This window comes from Podarcis bocagei (assembly GCF_964188305.1).
Source record: "Podarcis bocagei genome assembly, chromosome: 8".
In the NCBI taxonomy this organism is placed as follows: domain Eukaryota; kingdom Metazoa; phylum Chordata; class Lepidosauria; order Squamata; family Lacertidae; genus Podarcis; species Podarcis bocagei.
This window is the reverse complement of record NC_138133.1, coordinates 67,224,505-67,244,699: the sequence shown is the minus strand read 5'-3', so window position 1 is coordinate 67,244,699 and position 20,195 is coordinate 67,224,505. Positions and strand designations below refer to the sequence as shown.

The 20,195-nt window shown below is 42.4% G+C and overlaps 1 protein-coding gene across 3 annotated transcripts; it reads right to left on the bottom strand.

Moving 5' to 3' along the window:
* Nucleotides 1–357: 357 nt before the first annotated feature.
* PLEKHF2 (pleckstrin homology and FYVE domain containing 2) lies at nt 358–20,100 on the bottom strand. Of its 3 annotated transcripts, none has more exons than XM_081205184.1 (2): nt 19,954–20,100; nt 358–4,306 (listed from the first exon to the last, which is right to left on the bottom strand). In XM_081205184.1, exon 2 carries the CDS (start codon nt 4,290–4,292, stop codon nt 3,543–3,545), a length of 750 nt encoding a protein of 249 aa, XP_081061310.1. In that variant the 5' UTR covers nt 4,293–4,306; nt 19,954–20,100; the 3' UTR covers nt 358–3,542. The 3 variants fall into 3 exon arrangements, with proteins under 3 accessions (XP_081061310.1, XP_081061312.1, XP_081061311.1); XM_081205186.1 differs by lacking the exon at nt 19,954–20,100 and adding an exon at nt 19,614–19,914; XM_081205185.1 differs by lacking the exon at nt 19,954–20,100 and adding an exon at nt 6,415–6,729.
* Nucleotides 20,101–20,195: the final 95 nt, after the last annotated feature.

The following is a 20,195-nucleotide window of genomic DNA, read 5'->3' as shown; positions in this document are numbered from 1 at the left end:
GCACCCCAATAATCATTAACACAGACAAAAGAGATAAATCAGGAATAAATCAACTGTAACGAAAAGGGAATTAGCTTATTGTCTGAAAATGGAAATTAGCACATTTACTAAAAATAAATATAACCCTACAGTTCATTCTTATACCGTCTCAGAAATAAATCCTACTGTGTTCAGTGGGCTTTATTCCCAGGTTAAGTGCATACAGAGTTGCAGCTTAATTGTTGCTTATCTGACCACGCTCATCTTTTGGACACGACACTTTAAAACGCTTTCCTTTTTAGATACCTTACAAGAAAAGTATAAAGACTTGCTTATTCAAAACTATTCGCATATTTACAAAATGAAAGCAGCCCAGACTGACAAAGTTACAAAACCATTTATTAAGCCCTTTTAAAGTTCGACTAACACACAAGACAAAAGTTTATTTTACACAATAAACATCCTGAACGGAACCACAAAGTGGCAACCTATTTTCACACTCCTAGTCCTACAATTATTTTCTCCTACAATGTGAATTTGGTAACAGCTTCAGGGATCAATTGCAGCATAATGTGAATTTCATTCACAGATAATGATGGGGTTAAGGTAGGTAGGCAGAACACATTGCCAAATGGGAGGATAAATTTTCTTGCAGGTAGAAAGTGCTGAAGCGTTTGTGCAACATTCAAAAATAATTGGGTAAATACATGTATGACATTCAATATTGACTATGCAAAATCTTTTGCACAATGTAGGATAAGAATGAAGATGAACTATATCAAGATGTACCTTGTAGTTCAAATCTGTGCCATGAAAAAGAAACAATCTTCAAATTATGCTTTCAGTGGAAGAAACAGACGAATTCCATTTACAGCAAGCTCCTACAAAGGTCTGCTTAGAAGAAAGTCTGATTTCAGTATGACTTTCTCTCAAGTAAATGCACATAGGATTCCTTCCTTGAGATCACATCTCAGCGTTTCAGGGCCATCCATTTCCTGACATCAACTGCACGTTATTGCTCATCTGATTTTTAGTGTTTTAATGATCTATAGCTTTAACAGCAAGTCAAACGCCTCGTTTGGACACACTGCTAAACCATGTTTTAGCATTACAAGCATGAGTCTCAACAAACATGGGGCTTGTGTGCTCTCCCAGCCACCTTCCAGCACTGCTAAGAAGTTCAGAAACTGTCATTTCCATTTTAATAATATTTTGCTGTGTTATCCCAACCCAGAACAACCATGGGTAATTATTATTATTATTATTATTAGAAAAACAAGCCATCTTCAGACCATAGTGATCATGGCTTGAAGCTGGCTTGCTCTAACACACCATAGTTAAGTTTAACCACATTTTGTGCTAAACTGTGGTTAACCTGAAACTGGCAAAGCAGGAGAGGGGAGGAGGGAATGCAGAGACCGATGCTCATTGAAACTTGTAACACTAAACTATGGTTTACAAAATGAAAACATTTTAACCTTCAAGTGCCTTCTTCCCAAATCCCCCAAACTGCTTTACAACTTGGGAATTCGAGGAGCAATTGGCTACACTTGGGGAGCATTTCTTAAGAGAAGTTCTCAGTAATTATGTGCCTTATTCTGGGCTGCCACCTGAATTAACGCCATGGCTCCTTCCTTCCCTGTTAGCACTATTCAGTTATCTGTATAGAAGATAGAAACCATAGCTGTAAATTGGCATAACCAACGAGGAAGGCACTGCTGCTGCACATTCTCCAACAAATTCCCAAGCAACCCCCAAGTGAATGGTAGCTGCTCCACATCAGCTAATGCTGGGATGGGGAACCTGCTTTCATCAGCCCCTGACTGCAGGGCCAATAATCACAGATGGGAGCTGGAGTAGAACACTGGGTGGTCACAAGTTCACCATCCTGCCCTGATGGAGTGCACTCCCCATCTCATTTTGCCAACACTGACTTCTGTGCTACAGTGGCCAGATTACAGACTAGGAGACTAGAACAAGATGCAGAATTGATTGTTTATTCAATAAATATAGCCTGGTTAGTGCCAGATGAGGCAAACAGTGCAGAAACTGTCACTTAATAAATGAAATTCTAGATACTATAACTTTTTTTGTACAAACAATATTCAACACTTTTTATAAACTCTCAGATGCTACTGAATTCCCAACACAATTCCATCAGGGGAGTTTTACATAAACTGATTAAACACGCTACCGTTATATAAAAATAGAGATATGTATTGGGGTTTTACAAAACTTCACAGAGCTAAATCTGACACGTCTCTAAAAACGACACCATCATAGAAAATAGTATTGTTAAAGGTAAAAAGAAAATACTCTATTGGAAACACTTTTTGCCCTAACTGCCCTGCTTCCTGGATTTATATATTTAAAATGAAGTCATCTGCATTTCTTTTCTATCTCGAGGTCAGCTGTGTACAAAGGATGGATATTTTTTGCAAGTTCTCTTCGGGTGGCTGATTGGGATGTTTTCCCATGGTGTTGTGCTTTTAAAAGACATTCTAATTATTTTTTTAAAACCCATTGCTAAAATTTAAAATGGTTAGCGTAAGTTCTAAGGAATTAATTTTATAAATATCAAATCAAAAACATTACAGCAAATACCATGATCTGAGACAAAAAAAAACAGTTCTCAATTATAAATACCTGATAGCTATAAACATTAAAAAATCTCACACAGTTTTGAAAATAGCAAGATATTAAGTCCATTTGAAGAATATCTAATTTATTAGCGGTCCCCAAGTTGAGTAGTTGTATACATGGTGTGGGAGCTCAAGCTGTATTCATCAGACTCCACAATAATGTTTAATCTACCCTCATGCATCCTATTAGAGGTACTGGGGGCTGGGGCACAACTCAAATTGCCGTAACAGTCCTCACTACTCAGATCCAAGTTACACAACAGCAATTATTGTCAATAGCACCAACTTTTTCTTAGTTTGTTGCACAACAGAGGGTACATTGGATTAGTTTCTTCCTGCAACAGTGCAGTCATTAAAAGGCACAGCTTGGTATATGACTTCTTGCATAAAGTTTTAGAAGTTAATAATGTTACAGAATGCATTTATGTTAAAAGGGGTCATAGCACAGCATCAATTTCAAAGCCTGGTTAGATGTTCTATTCAATCCGCTAACCAAAAATACCAGTGCTGGTTTAATTGCCCCCTCCCCAATATTAAAAAGAAGTGGTAGGATATCACTACCAAACACACTGTGGGATGCTTCTCGGTAGCAAAAGGAAAGAACAAAAACTGTTCATTCTCTATTCTTCCGCTGGGAAAGAAGGGGAAGGAAAGGATGATCATCAGCTCACCCCTAAATAGGAAATCAAGTATACAAAGCTGGAAAAAAAGGATATATTTGCAACAGTCTATCCCTGCAGAAAAGAGAGCAATGATATATCTAAGAGATTCAGATACTGAGGCACATTTGAGCTGAAGGTTTTTCAGGCAGATTTTATGGCTAGGTCAGGCCTCTCGGAAGAGTCTGCAACTAGAGGTTTCCTCATCCAGCAACTCAGGTTCAAATACCAATTGTAATATTAAGACATTCGCTTTCATTACTTAGTCACTGCTGTCATCGTCGTCGTCATCATCTGACATATCATTTAAAGGAAGCTTCGGTGGGTGACTGTAGGAGTCCGATCTTGTAGGCTGACATGTAGGCATCTCTCCTGTGGAAAGGAGGTCATAGCAGAAGTCGCAGATTCGCACAGGCTTGGAGGACTGACTGGGAATAAGAAACCTCTTTTCAGAGCAGGGCCCACATACAACAAATCCACATTTCCGGCAGTGGTGTCGACGATTGACGGGGGTGAACTTTGCTTTCTGGCAGCGCATGCATACAGTGGCTTCAGAATCAGGTACCCAAACAGCCGCGTGTTCATTACTGGGAGTCTTCCCGCTTTTGGAAAGCAAATCAGAAACACATTTATTTATGTGGTTCATCCATTCAGATTTCTCCGTGGCAGTAGCAGCATACACTGCAAAAGATTTAGTCGGGGTCTTGATAAGCCACCCATTCCGTAGATCCCCCTCATCCTGGATGGACTCAATAGTCACGTTTTCCAGTGGAATGATGTGCTGTTTGTTATATTTCTTCTTCTGGATGACAATGTTACCATACACAAGGATATCATTGAATAAGAAGAACTGCCTCGCTTTTGGTTTCTTCCGACACAGCTTTGTTAGTACTCCTTCACCAATCAGGACACGGCCTGGAATAGTCAGAGGCTGACCAGCGGCTCCAAAACAGTTTTCCACGATGCTTATTCGCCTAGTATTTGCTTCACTGTTTGCCAAGCGATCCACCATCTTTCACTAGTATCCTAAAACAAAAAGGAATAACGTTAGGTTGTTGCAGCTATTCAGCCAATTGCTGAATATCAAGCAAGATGTTATCAGCATGCATTTTTCTGTCAGCTTCTCCTCTAGCAGCAGGTCCCACACCAAACCATTAAGCTGTTTCCCTAACCCCCCCCCCCAAGCGTAGAGAGTTATTTTAAATGACAGGGGGAATTTGGTGAGCATCACTAGAAAAGAGTGGGGAAACCCTTCCTTCCCAGTTTTTGCCACCCTCTTGCCTGTCATTAAAGGATTTCCATAGTGGCTGTTGCTATCTGACAGCCTCCACAGCTGTGGTTTGCATTTTTCAACTAATCAACAGCTTAAGCAAGAAGACTAAACACAAGAATGAGCCAGTACCTCCCCCCTCTTATTTTGCTTTCCTACCAAGGAATAACAAGACAGTAAAAAAAGGGGGGGCTATTAGGCTGCTTTATAAAACTTAACAGGATTTGAGCAACACAAGGCAACTTGATTGTCTTCAGATTTCTTCCATACCATTTTAAAATTGTAGGGTCTCCATAATAACACTGCTTTATTCCATTGACTATAACTTTTGATCTTTGTCATATCCAATTATTAGTTTTTCTAAGTCCCAGTTTAGAGATATGTGGTGAGATTACTTGAGGGTGAAAGCTACTGTGTACAAAAACAGCAAAAAAACAAACCATAAGCCAATACTGCTCATTTTAGGGAAGTTAACTCATCAGCATTGCACACTGAGTGGAAAGTCTTTTAACCTTTTGTCATGATACCCTTTTCCTAGAAATGTACTAGAAAGGCAGAATGCCAAATGGAAACTATGAAAACCACCACATTGTTCCAAGTTTAGATTTCTAATATTGTTGTGCTAATCTAGCCACCTTACAACTTTATGATATTTTCAGCAGTAGGCAGCACCAGCTTTCTGAAGGCCACTACTTTAAATACTGTTGTGCACACCCCAATCTCTGAGTGGCAAGGGACTCCAGGGGTTCCAGTGCTCACCCAGGGTTTGGCTTCCTTAGAATGAGGATCAATTGAGACTGTGTTGTTTTTAGGATGTATATTATATATACATATATACAACCTGAGCACAGGGTTTGTTTGTTTTTCTTTGAAGGAGGCTCACAGCATTAACACTCCAGCAGATCTTGCTTCCCCTTTAGGTTTCCAGTGAAGCCCCAAGTCATAGCTTTAGGTTCAGCACAGAACAAGACTAGCCTAACTCTCTCCCTCTCTCCCTCTCTCTCTCTCTCACACACACAGCCACCTTGACATATCGTTCTGCATCCTATAATGACATGGCATTAGTTCAGATTCACGAATGAAGTAAATTCAGTTTAACCTAATGTCTGTTATTTAAAAAGCAAATGCAAACAAGTCATCTTCACATGTGCAGAGCTAAGCTAATACCCCTAGGCAATAATAAACCAACTTGCATTTAAAAATTAAAAGCATGCACCCAAACTGACCTTTGCTCAAGGAAAAAAAGAAGCTACAGAAAATTCTCCTTCCAGAGCAGATATGTGAAGTCCCTTGTATACTATTACATTTAAAATATACAGATGACAGCCCAGGGCCCGAGTTTCTAGGTTTCTAACTATGCACCTGCCAAAAATAGCTCCTAAGGGGTGGGTGAAATCCATTATCATGACAAAACTCTCTGCTATACAGCTATATCTATACATTAAAAATAAGTACCTACATGAAAACAAGAGGCATGCCTAATCCATTCTTTAGCAGGTTAGTAGCTAGTCCAAGCTTCCTCAAACTCGACCCCTCCAGATGTTTTTGAGACTACAATTCCCATCATCCCTGCCCACTGGTCCTGCTAGCTAGGGATCATGGGAGTTGTAGGCCAATAACATCTGGAGGGCTGAGGTTGAGGAAGCCTGACCTAGTCAACATGCAGGAGAAGTGGAGGAGAGTGCACAAGCACAGGGCTTGCTGCAGAATGTTCCCATTGCACTAAAATGACAGTCAGCACCATGGTAGGGAGCTGGAAGTGGCTGGAAGTCTGGATCCTGAGTTCCTCCACTCTCCATAGGTCAACTTTGACAGCAGGGAAGGCTGCCACCTGTCAATCAATTAACATGATAATTATGCCCACCTGTCAAAAAAGAGTTGCTGTAACTGCCAGTCAGCTGATTGGCAGTTACAGTGAGCTCTTCTGAAGTTCATTTATATGTGTGGCTTGGATTCCAACCATTCCTTCAAATGGACTCCAAAGAAGTTTACAATGAATTCCATGAAAGGTGCCTGGGCCTGTCAATGAAAGTGCAATCCAGGTATCCAGTTGCATTCCTTCGCTTTGCAATCATAATTCATGAACATTTACGGAAAGTCTGGAAATTTACCTTGTGTTCTTATATCAATGCTCAACTTATCATGCAAATCTTGTTCTAAGATACACCAGTGTTATAAAGAAGGCTTATTACAGCAAACAAATGTCACAAATTGGCTTTTAAAATGTTACTTGAAAGTGCTGGATCAGATTCACTATCATTCACGTTTAAAAGGACTTAGTTAATTGAGTCACTGAATTTAGCCATCAGGGCTACAGAATCAAACTTCATGTCAGAAATTAAAACTTTTACACTTACTTGTTGCGGGAATAAGAAATGGGAAAACAAAACAGGAACAGTGACCTGAATCCAAGTATCACTTCCTAAAGAAATACACATAGCCAAATAAGTGCATAAAATCAGCCCTTGAGGTGGACATCCACTATCAGCTATGGCAGTCAACTCTGCCTCTTTTAAATAATTAAAAAGCGCAGTTTGTGCATGTATCTGTATATGGCTAGACTGCAGTAAGAATTTTACATGAATGTAACAGTAGGGTTACTTTAATACTAAGTTATAATTATATTAATTCCATTTCCACAAAATGTGACTATGTAGTCCCATGAAGCTACAGGAATCAGTAAAAATGCTGCTCAGCCATGAAGTTCAGCAAGTGAACTTGGTCCTCCCACTTCCTCTCAGCCTAACCTACCTGCCAAGGTGATTGTGAGGGGGCGGGGGGGGGGAGAGAATGAAAATGAACTATATATACTGCCTTGAGCTCTTGGAAAGATGGAACAGTATAATAAATTAAATTAAAAGTAGATGTGAATCTGTCAGAAACTCTGTTAGACTAAATATGTGCCCTCTAACCTTATGGAATAAAGGTAAAGGGGCCCCTGACCGTTAGGTCCAGTCACGGACGACTGGGGTTGCGGCGCTCATCTCGCTTTACTGGCTGAGGGAGCCGGCATACAGCTTCTGGGTTATGTGGCCAGCATAACTAAGCCGCTTCTGGTGAACCAGAGCAGTGCACGGAAATGCCATTTACCTTCCCGCTGGAGCCGTACCTATTTATCTACTTGCACTTCATGCTTTCAAACTGCTAGGTTGGCAGGAGCAGGGATGGAGCAACGGGAGCTCACCCCGTTACGGGGATTCGAACCACCAACCTTCTGATCGGCAAGTCCTAGGCTCTGTGGTTTAACCCACAGCGCCACCCGTGTTCCTTATGGAATAATGGAATGGAATAATCTATGCTAAATTATAAATTTAGAATTCTTTGTGGGCTATTTTATTTCATAAAACATTTTATACTACCTTTCATCCTTAAAAAGAAAGGCAGTTTATAACAAAACATCAATGCAACTAAAAAGCACATTAAACTAGATAAATCAAAACATTTAAAAGCCTGGTGCAACAAAAATTTCTCAACCTCCCACCTAAAGGTTGGCAGAGGCAGGGCCAGTCTAGCCTTCTTTGGAAGAGAGTTCAACAGTCATTGAGTTGCCCATGAAAAGTCATCCCTGCTAAATGCACCTGACTTGGTGGTGGAAAGCAAAGCCTTTGGTCTGATCCAGCATGACTCTTACGTTTTTATGTTACATCAATTAGGTCTTCAACAATAACCAGCTTTACATAATCTGCTATTGCTGTCGTAAGACCTGCGGGATTTCCTGGGAAGATTCCCTCAGCATTACCCACAAGAAGATTGCTATTCATTGAAGACTTTGCAACAGTACAAACACTATGCTATAACAAGCTCATGATTCTCAGCTGACTTAATCTTCCGTGCAAGAAACAGCCTTTTCTTAAATAATTTTACCCAATCATGATTTAAACATAAAATTATTCTGTATGGTGCAGAGCCAAGGCATGATGCTAACTAGATCGGCACATGAAGCAATTATATTTTGCCCCCAGTTGCCATACCATGTTTTAAAACAAGGTACAGCAAGACCTTTTACTGTTTCACATGCAGAGCAATGAGACTACATGTGAATTTCATATCAGTTTTACTGTACATTGTTTGCATTCTGGAATGGCAAGGCCCATTACTAAACTTCTCCTTAAGAGGATCTTTCAGGAAAGCACATTCATCAGATATGCGCCCCATCTAATCAATGGCATCACAGCCCTTTTTCTGTACCTCTAACTCCTTTACTGCCAAATGACATACACTGCCAAATGACATACATGCAGTCCAACAACTCACTAGCTCAAGTGAAATGATCTAGTCCTCACCAGACGGAGAAACAGGGTAGTCTTTGAAAACATAGAAGATGGTCATTCTAGCGTAAATTCTTATCCTACTGAACCAACCAATCCATCCATGACAGGATATATTGGTTACTCTCAATGCTGAGAGCCTGGATAGGCATCCCACATATTTTCTCTGTCTCACCCAATAACTATACATCTCTCAGAATAAGGTTAGATCATACTTCCCATACAAATAAATTAATTGGTAAAGCATGCAACAAGTTTAATGCATATATGAAAATAAACAGTGGCATCCCCCAAACGTTTGTTATTTGGATTTGAAAAAATTCAAATTGACATGGCATCTAATGCTTTTGCTCCAATATGTTTTGTTGTAATTTTCACTTTTTGTAAACTAAAACCGGAGGCTGGAGCCACCCAAATAAATGAAAATAGAATATGTAAATAACTAGTTAAAATGTTCTGGAAATGAACTAACTGTACCGTGAAGAACAGAATTCAAGCTACGAATGCAGCACACTGCATGTGGAGGAAGTCCACGTATTTAACCACAAGAACTCGAGTTAGATTCACTATACTGCTAAATTTATCCAACTGTTACACTATTCTGTTTTACTCGGTGATCCCACCGCATAGTAAAGCTTTTACTGTAAAGTGTTTCAGTTCTGTCTCACAGCCCTCACCCTTTACTTCTCACAGTTGACACTGCATCTTTCACTGTGCTTCATGGAAAACTTTAGAGATGCAAGGTGAATCTAATAATCAGGTGCATGCATACTGCTTCCAAAGTCAGTATATAAGAAGAGTGTTGCCAAATCATCAGCCTGTATGCCCCAGATAACCCCGGTTTCCTTACATCTGAACCAGCACTAACCATACTTACACAAACCCTAGGATGTTTCAAACTCTCTGTTTGCAAAGCTAGTTAAAACTGGTTGCACAATTTTCTTAAAGTTGTGCCCTGTCTGTGAAAGGTGTAAGATAGCTCACCAACACTTTAAAAAGATGGTGTTCTCTCTAACAATATAAAAACAATGAGCAACTGAAAATGCATAATACAGGCAGCATGAGTTATTGGACAGATGCAGAACACATAGACACACATCAAGGATTTAATTAATAACATATGTTATTAATTAAAGATCTGCTTGACATCGGACCAATAGAATTACGGTACACTGGTTTCTTGACTTTATATAAAACAAATCATGCTACTTCAAAACAATATCCATAACATAAAAGAGGGGAAGATTTTGAACTGGCATGGTGATCCTCTGAATCAAAAGAGTATCAGGAAAGTATAAAGCTGTTTACTGCATATTGTGTTTACCTTTATTACGAAACTAGCGTCTCCAAGCATGGAATCAATCGTCCTGCCAAGGAGACATTTAGTACAAAAAGATCCTGAAGGAGATGAATCCTGCCTCAGTGCAGCTGAGGTTTGGCATTTAACAATCACTGCAGCCACTTCCAATGAAGAAACCTCCACAGCACTCTTGGATAAAGTTAAAGGTCCAGTTCTTTGGAAAAAAGAGTTGCTGCTTTATCCTAATGTTGGTTTATTGTCAGTTTTAGGAAGGCACCACTGTTTCTTGTGCTTTCTTTCATGCAATGTCAATTTCAGAGGAATGCCCTAGCCCAAAGACCAGCGGCATACTATACACAAGCAACACAGATGGGTCTGGATTGGTGGAGTTGGGGGGCACAAAAGGTAGAACAAGCTAAACTGGGAGGAGGAGTTGAGATGTTTTTGTATAAATATCCACAGGATACCAAATAGTTTTCTCTAGATTATGCTATCCTTATTCCTAAAGAAAATAAGAAAGACCAAACTTTTCTTGCTTTACGTTTAAATTAAGTCCAAACTTTCCCGCCAGACACAGCTGTAATTAATTAGCAAGGTTTCAACACACGATCTCCTCTGCCCAACAGGACCAAAGTAAACTAAACCTATCTAAATTGTGCCGCATCTCACAACAGTTGCAGCCCACTAGGAATGACAATGTCACTCTTCCTCCTTTGATAAGTAGATACTACAGCCTGACTCAGGGTGCTTTGTTATTGTTCAATGACCACTTCAAGAGCACACCTTGTTTGTATAAGAGACACAGCTAACTGAACTGGCCATGATCTAAACTTAAATTTGGATTACTAATCATCACAAAAGTGCATGCATTCGGAAGATTAGCTAGCCAGCGACTGATTCATGAATCTCTAGGCAACTCAAAATAGATAAGAAGGTTAAGCCACTCTTGAGTTACTCTGGAGCATTAAATCGGGAGTGTACTCATTAACAATTATCAGTCTGAGAGGTTATACGGAAAGGAGATGAAATCTGAAGCAGCCACTGTCAGCAAGAAAGTCCTAAGCTGCAAAAGACAAATGTGCAACAAAAGAAAGTGAAAGAAATAGGTAAAACTACATCAAAGGATTTAATCCTTTGGAAAATGATGCCAGTAGCAACTGAATATAGAGAAATGCTTATTAAAAATAGGTGCAGTATGGCCCCTATTTTCAGCTTTGTGGCCATAGGCAACAACAGATTGCATGTAAGCGAGTATTGAGTAAGCAGCCCAGGTGGATGGAGTACTTTGCTCCATCTCTGCACCCAGCAGAGAAAGCAAGCAGGCTGTTACAGGAGAGAAGCCCCTCAGCTGCACCCAGCACAGAGTTCTTGCCCTCTCCTTGCCAGTGCCCTATGGGCTAAAACTTTTTTGCAGCATACTTCTGCACACGGTCCATAACTCAAAATGCAAGTCAGCATTCTCCATATTTTAAATACCTGTGTCTCCAACACCAAGTGCAAATTTCTCTATCCAACCAGGAATCGCTTCAGAAAATGTGGTTCACTCTTAATTGCACAGGCAAGAGAGACAGAAAAAGGTGACTCATAGTCCTCTACAGCAAATCTACAAGCAAAAAGTTTTTGTTGTATTTTTACTAATAAGTAATTTATTGCCTTCTTTCTATCCAAATATGAGCCCTACCCATGGAGGTGTCCATTAATTAAATGGCAGAGAATAGGAGGTTCCCTTACTGGAGGTAAATAACACGAAAATGAATTTGATAACATTTATTGATTGCACATGCAAAGTAGCACGTGCAATCAATAAATGTTTTTGAATTCATTATCTTCTTATTTACATCCAGTAAAATAACTTCCTAATTTCCCCTACACTACCACTGTGAGAAACTAACACCACATTTTAAAAAGAAAAATGTGCCACTGGAAATACCTTTTAAGCTGCCACTTGAATAACTAATATAACAGAAATTGTTGCATGATCTAACAGCTTTCATTCCTCTTTGAAGTATATTACTAACTCAGGAAAGGAGGTACAGTGGTGCCTCGCAAGACGAAATTAATTCGTTCCGCAAGTTTTGTCGTCTTGCGATTTTTTTCATCTTGCGAAGCACGGTGTCGGGAAAGTTTTGGAAAAGCTTCAAAAATCACCAAAGTCTTTAAAAACCTCAAAAAAGGCTACCACATCGCGTTCTATGAGTTGCTCCTCAAAGTCAAGTCACAACTGTATTAACGGTGTTAAGAAAAAGGAAACAAACTTGCAAGACGTTTCCGTCTTGCGAAGCAAGCCCATAGGGAAAATCGTCTTGCGAAGCAGCTCAAAAAACAAAAACCCCTTTTGTCTAGCGAGTTTTTTGTCTTGCGAAGCATTCGTCTTGCGAGGTACCACTGTATCTAGTTATAAAGAAAGTGGCAGCATGCTCTCAAAAGCCTTGATAATTTTGTAAGTTTTGGCTTCTAGTCTCCATTTTCCCATAGTGCTAAATCAGGTGCAGAAAAAGCACACACAAATGTGACAAGCATGCTTTAATCCTCACAGCAACCAAATAAACTTAATGGAATGAGTCTACTGAAAGCTTCTGGAATGTAGTCAATGAATACTGATGAAATTCTTAATCTGAGGTTCGAGGCAAGAACACAGAAGCTTATCTTGCCAAACATATTTAGAAAGTCAGGGTTTTAGTCAGTATTTGGAATGTAGCCACTTTTCTTAATAATATTTACTTTACATAGTGGCCAAAGGGAACAGAAAGGCAAGCCGTATCACTTTAGAAATTATCAGCATTAAAACAACTTACACAGTTGGCAAAATGCAATGCTGTGTGAGCGACTGCTACTTGTGTAATGAAACTTCCCCTTCCTCTTCTCCCTTTGTAGTTCATTCCTCCCCTCTGGCAGGGTCCACCAACCCTCTGGTGACGTTTTGTGGGCGCATGTGGGAGTTGCAGGAGGGAGGCGAGGAAGGTGTCTGTTCAGCTCACAGACCAGACACAAGTGGATGTCAGAGTGGAGGCTGGTATATCAGGGCAAATGGGGCTCTGGCCCACTAACCTCAGCCTGCCCTCGCCCTGTCTGCGCTTTGCTACTTACAAGCAGCACAGGGGACGGCAATGCCTTTCAGCTTCCTTGCCTTTAGCTGATGCCTTTGTAGAACTCAACAGGGAAGAGGTTGGGGACAAAACTCAAACAGCTGGCTCTGCCTGTCATTGACTCCGGCTCCAGCTCCTGTTTGGGCTCTCTGCCTTCCACCCTACCAGACATAAGAGGCATCAGCCATTAATGGATGTCACCTAGTATTGGGAAGAGAGGTGTTTTCTTTTTGCTGCCTTAAAGGCTTAACCCTCTGAGCCTTTGGGTCACTGTCTAAAATGAAAACGCACCGTATTTTTCCGTGTATAACACGCCCCCATGTATAAGACGCTCCCTATTTTGGGAAACTCAAAATTAAGAAAATGGGGGGAAATTGCCCCCGTGTACAAGACTACCCCCCCTTTTTAACATTGTTTTTTAGTTTTAAAAAAACCCTAGTCTTATACACAGAAAAGTACGGTATGTATTTATATTAGAAACGCAAGAGGATCTGTTTTATTAATAGACAAATTCATGGAGGAAAGCGCTACCAATGGTTACTTAGCCGTGATGGCTACATAATACCTCCACAGTTGTAGTAGTAGTAATGCTTCTGAATACCAGGTGCTGGAAACTGCAGGAGGGAAGGGGAGGCTGCTCTTGGGCTCATCTTCTGCTTGCTGGTTTTCCCCAGGCATTTGGTCGCTCACTGTGAGAACAGGATGCTGGTCTAGAAGAGGGTGGGCCAGTGACCTGGTTCAGCAGACTCTTTATGTCCTTAAAAAGGCAAGTCTTTGCTCCCCAATGAAACTAAATTTGGTGCTCTTAGGGCTGGGGCCCCCAAATCTTTGATGCGGCGGCCGCAACAGATTTTGCTTTTTCAGCTCTGATGTTAACGGCCCTAACAAAGCTCTTTCACTTCTCAACAAGTTCATTACATACAAAAATGTATTTCTGGAATCTTATGGCAGCACAGGACCCATTTTAACAACACGGGTTTGTTTCAGATAAATCAGAGCGATGTTGGCTCTGTTTTGTCTTTTAAAAACTTCTCCTGACAACTGGTCATATTCAGATTATTATATCTCTGCTTAATTAACAAATATGTTCAAGCCTTTTAACCTTCACATGCAGCCCCTTCCCTCCTCATTGAAATTAAGCCTCAAATTAATCATTAACTGGGAAAGTATGCCCACCACGTTCAGAACAAGTCAATAGCTCACAGATAAGTTAGATATTTATTTGAGATCCCAACTTGTTCTGAACCAGGTAACCATAATTTTCCATTTCGGATTATGTGGTAAACTACAGATAACTGTAGACTTCCAGGTTTGATTGCTGCACTCAGAGAAGGAAGAATGGAAGGGGTTGTATGCTTTGGCAAAATGTTTGTAGCTTATTAAGCCAATATATGATAGTCCCAAACAGGTTTGTAAATGTGTGCAGTGATTTCTGCAGTCATTGCATAATTTAAAAAATCACATAATAGGAGGAAGCACATAATTTTTTTATCTCTACGAACAGGATTTTAGCTGCCAGAACAAACAAATCATAAGTGTACAAACATGTTCAAGTAAACAGCTAACACAAAAGTCAAAATGCAAGTATAAGAATTCCTTCCTGTATTCCTCCAGGAAGATTAACCAACTAATGCATGCTCTCATGGAATTCAAGACATCATTTCAGGTTTGTGACAATTCAAGAACAAATCTTTAGTTCTATTGTTAACATATGCCCAACTGGAATGCATGAGCCTTAAAATCATCCACTCCCTCTATGCTTCCTGTGTGGCTGTGTAAAGACTGCAACCATTGGCTTGTTTGGCACTAGATCTGGCAAGACAACATTTATAGGACATGCTTTTACTATTTCATGCCTCCTTTCTCTAATTTTCTTGCTTTTTGTATATTGTATGAACATATGAACACTCTTAGTTGTGGCTTTTCATCTTTTACATAAGACTTTCCCCTTTTTTGTTTTATAAGGGAAAAACTTATAGGGGGGGCTTACGTAAAAGAGTTCAAAAACTTCATCTGAACCAATACTTCTACGTGTAGTCACAGCAGCCTTGCCGGCCTGGTGCCCTCCAAATGCTCTGGACTACAACTTCCATCAGGTCCAGCTGCCACAGTTGTGTTGGCTGAGGCTAATGGTGGTTACAGTCCAAAACGACTGGAGGGCACTAGGTTAGGAAATGCTGACCTACATCCTTCCAAGATTTTGTGGGCTAACAAGCAAAGAAACTTTTGTGGGAGGAATATGAAGTACTTCACATACTGATTTTGCACTTAAGTCTTTTTTAGAAATAAGGAAAACATAAATATGACAGGAGCTCCTATCAAAACACAGATGAAGAATCTTACACTACAGATTCAAGGCCACCTACATGAACAAGATCAAAACTCATGGCTCTGAATGCTGGGACGAAAAATTAATAACCAGGACTGCAGGGGCGCGGACTTATAAAAAATATTGGGGGGGCCCGGGAAAGCTCATGAATATGCAGATAAAGTGGCGCCGCCTCCTCGTGAGCGAATAGGGGAGAGCGTGCTGCGCCTATTAATCAGCTCCGAAGGAAATTGGGTGGAGCTTTTGCTCGGGAGGGAGGGCAGGAGGCATGCAGCCCGACCCTGTGCATTTTGGGCTGGGGGAGGGGCGGCGGTGGCGCTCTGCTGGAGGGGCGCCCGAGATTATTGGGGGGGGCAGAGCCCCCCCAAACGAATTTTTGAGGGGGCTCGGGCCCCCTCAGGCCCCATGGAGTCGGCGTCTATGCAGGACTGGCCTAAGATCTCAGCTGGTGAGAAAGCCAGTTACACCTCCGTACATGCCAGCATTCATTTCCTGAAAAGGAAATGTCAAATGTATTATGTTCAAGATACATAGGTAGTAGAGAAAACACATCCATTGTTAAACAGGGATCGAAAAAGCCTCTTTGGGCAGCAGCCTACCAATATATGGGTAGGTTATGAAGTGAACTGGATATATTTCCCTCCACAGATACATTGGCAAGCATTCGGCATTTCACTGCTGAACTATGAACAGAAGTATTTACTGTATTAAATTTATATCCTGCCTGTCCTACCAAAGGAGCTGAGAGCGGCAAGTACACCAGCAATAAAAACATCTAAAAACAATTTCAATACAGATGCAGACTGGGGGAAAGGCCTGCTTAAAAGGCTTGTTGGAAGAGGAAGGAATTCAGGAGGTGCCAAAAAGCCAACCAAAGTGCCACCTATTATTTAATGGGAGGACATCCCAAGAGGCAGGTGCCACAGTTCTAGAGGCCCAATTCCTATAAAGTGTGGAATGGACCTCCTGATAACATGGTATTTGCAGGAGGCCCTCAACAAAAGAGCACAGTGACTATATAAGGAGTGAGACAATCCTGGTCCCAAGCTGTACAGTATTGGCCCGAATATAAGCCGCACCTTTAAAACTGGAAGGGAGGGAGGAAAAAAAAGAAAAAATACCCGAATATAAGTCGCTCCATTCCTCGCTGCTCCTGGCTACATACTGGGGGACGGGGACGGGGACCGCACTGTGTTGCCAGTGGCCTTTCCCCTTCTTTGCTCTCTCCCTTCCCGGCCTTGGGGGAGAGGCCGCACTCCTGGCGCTGTTTGCCCTGCGCTCCTGGCTGCAATACCGTAAGGTTGGGAATATAAGCCACACTTTATAACTTTTCACGGTTGGAATTTGGGGAAAAAGTGAGGCTTATATTCAGGCCAATATGGTATATAGCTTTATACACCAAAATCAACACCTTGAAAGTAGTCCAGTAGCTAACTGGCAGTCATTGCAATTAATTCAGCAGTGGTGTAGCATGGTGGAGATACCCTGTAGCTGTCATATTTTGCATTAGTTGAAGCTTTCAGATCAACCTCAAGGGCAGTCCCACCTGCAGTACTTTGCAGTAATCCAACCTGGAGGTTACAAGTACATGGATGACAGTGCTCAGACTATCCTGATTCAGGAATGGCTGAAGCTGGTGAAAGGAACTCCTAGCCACCTAGGTCACCTCTTGCAGCAAAGATGCATCCAGTAACAGTCCCATACTATAAAACCACTCTTTCAGGGGGAATACGACTCCATTTAGGGAAGACAAATTATATGGATTCAGGAATCACCCATCCACAGCACTTATGTCTTGCCAGGATTCAGTCAGTTTGTTGGCCTTCATCCAGCTCACCACCAAGTCCAGGCACCACTCCCGGGCTTACATGCCCTCTCCTGGTCCAGATGTTAGAGAGCTGGGGATCATTAGCATACTGATGACAGCTCACCCCAAATCTCCTAATAACCATTCCCATGACTTCATATATATGTTACACGACACTACGGACAATATGATACCCTGCGGCACCCAAACTGCACAACTGCTAGGGGGCCAAAAGACAATCACCCAATGCTATATGAAACCAACCCTGGAGAAATATACGTAAGTCACAGCTAACTAATGCATAGAACCATAGAATTGTAGAGCTGGAAGGGACACTGATGGTCACTGTTACTGAAGAGTGGATGAAACAGTTTTCTGCAGAAAAATAAAGCACATCACTGCCCCCACATCACTGAGGGCTGCACCTACTATCACTTCTGCTTGTGCTGGCCAGTCCAGAAGGTGAAAGGAACTTGCTGCTGCTTCTTTTGCTTCACACAGCTTTTCTCTTTAAATTCCCCCTTCTATATTCCTACATGGAAGGAATTAGTTAAGCCAATTTCAGGGAGAATGGAGCATTCTGACCTGGAAAAAGGGGACCTTGAATCTATCAGATCCAGGGCTGCCCCTGTCCCACCCCTGCCCCAGGTCATCCCACTTTAGGGCTTAATGCCAGCTACTGTTGGCAAAAGAACCACCACTGGCAAAAAAAGAGAAAAGAACCACCAACTGAAGTTCTATGCACATGGAGCCATCTGCATGCATAGGAGGGATCTCAACAGTCCTCTATCAGCCAGGTTCTTCTCCACCAGTGGAGGTGCCTCCCCTCCTTCCTAACCCTCTCTAATCAGCTGATCTGGGAGGAGGTGTAAGACTGCACTGCAAAATATTTACACAAATAAAAAAACAAGGTCATCTGAATGTAAATATGGAAAAAGAAAATGTACTGGCTAGTTTGAAACTGTTAGGTCTCATGGCCATCAATATAAGAATCAGTAGCTGACTGGACCAATATATTCCAATGTAAGTTACAACAGCAGGAAAAAAATTATATTTTCAGGTAACATATTTATCTCACCTGATAACAGAAAGCAATTTTTAATAAAATCTGAATAATGTGGGGTGAAAGGCTTTAATCACTTCAATTGACTTACCACTTCAATAGACTTATCACAATCATTATTGTTTAAACGCCATGTTTAGCACTGTGTGACTTTACACCTATAAAACTGTTTGCCTCATTTTTAAGTGTTAGACTTGTCTGTGTTGTCAATAGCAATTTTCACAAGCTGCACTGAGTGCTATTTTAAGGGGAAAGCAGGTATGGGTTTGCTAAATAAATAAGCAAATGAAATCCCAAATGCAGACAGGTAACACAAAAAAAGAACCAGCCCTTCTTATTTCTGTAGCAGCTAACAGAAAGTTGGCACCCTCTCCAGGATGCCATGGCATTAGAAACTTAAAACAAAAAACCACTGGCATGAACAAGATCTCAGCCAAGCCCAGCCTATCAGAAGAAAACTTAGGAGAGCTAACTTCCTTCCAACCGGAATCCACTTGCTTTGCTAACCCTTGTTGACAGTCACAGGAAGTTCCCTGCCTTCTGATGCAAAACAATCACGCACCATCACGAAACTCGCCCGGGAAAGAGGGGAAACGCAACACACGCAACTTTTGACAGGCAGCCTTTAAAAGCAAAAAGACCCGCCGCAACCCAATAAAAAATAAATCTCATAAATAGTGTATTTTTAAAAAAACAAAAAACAAAACACTTATTCCAGTGCGAGAATAAAAGAGAAGAACTGAGCGGGAAGCCTATTTTCTCTGGAGAAGTGGGAAATGATTTCCGTTTTGTTTACTGAGGGAGGGGAAGGGGGGGCGACCACATACGCCTCATTTTACCCCAAATCAATGGCACGCTGAAGAGTGGGAGGTGCGCACACTCCCCCCTGCACACACAGGCATCCACGGGGTGCCAATTAGGCTGCAGCCGCTTGATCTCAGCCCCACACTGAACGCAGAAGGGGGGCGGCCGCTTCTCACTTTTGCCAGAGTTTGAGGGGGAAAGGAGCTTCGGCTACCACTACTTTCGGAAAGTGTCACTTAAAAGGGGAACCGGTTTAAATTTTACGACTCTGGGAGGCCGCCACGTCCCCTCCTCTCTCCTTTCACGCAGCCGCCCTTTGCTGCTGCCAGGCAGGGGTCCCCCCATCCGTGCCAAGTCGTGTGCCGCCGCTTGTGCGCGAGGGAGTCAGGGCGCGCCCGAAACCCACCGCAAGCACAAACACACGGCCCCGACGGCGCCTGGGACGCCGGCTCCCAATGGGCAAAGCTGGAGCCGCCTTTCCTCCGGCGGGAGGTTCCGCGGGGCCGCCCCTAAGTCAAGGGACGCCGTCCGGATCTTTGTGGGGCGCCTCCTTCTTCCCTCTTCCCCGCACCGCCGCCGTCCTCGCTCCCCAAGACAGACGGGATCCCAACATGGCCGCGGATCCGCCAGGGACCGGGAGGAGAAAGTTTCCTCCGCACCACCTCCGCCGGCTCTCGGCTTCGCCCCGAAGGGGGACGGCGGGCTGCTCTCTCCCCGCGCCCCCCTGACCCGAGCGCGCCGCTTACTGAGAAACCGAAGCGCGCCCTCCCTTCGCTCCGCTTCCCAGGTCCGCAGCTTGTTGCTTCTCTCCCTCGGTTTCCTTCAGCCGCCGTTGCTAGTCGGGCTACTGCCGCCGCCGCTGCCCCGCCCGCCGCTCGTGCGCGTTCACACACACACACACACGCTCTCTCACACACAACACCCTGGGCCGGCCTCCAAGCGGCGAGGAGGACGAGCCTCGGCGGCATCCCGCCCCAGCTCGATTTCC

What these genes read in the sequence shown, in the direction of transcription:
- PLEKHF2 (XM_081205184.1), bottom strand. Translation starts at nt 4,292, where the DNA reads ATGGTGGATCGCTTGGCAAACAGTGAAGCAAATACTAGGCGAATAAGC.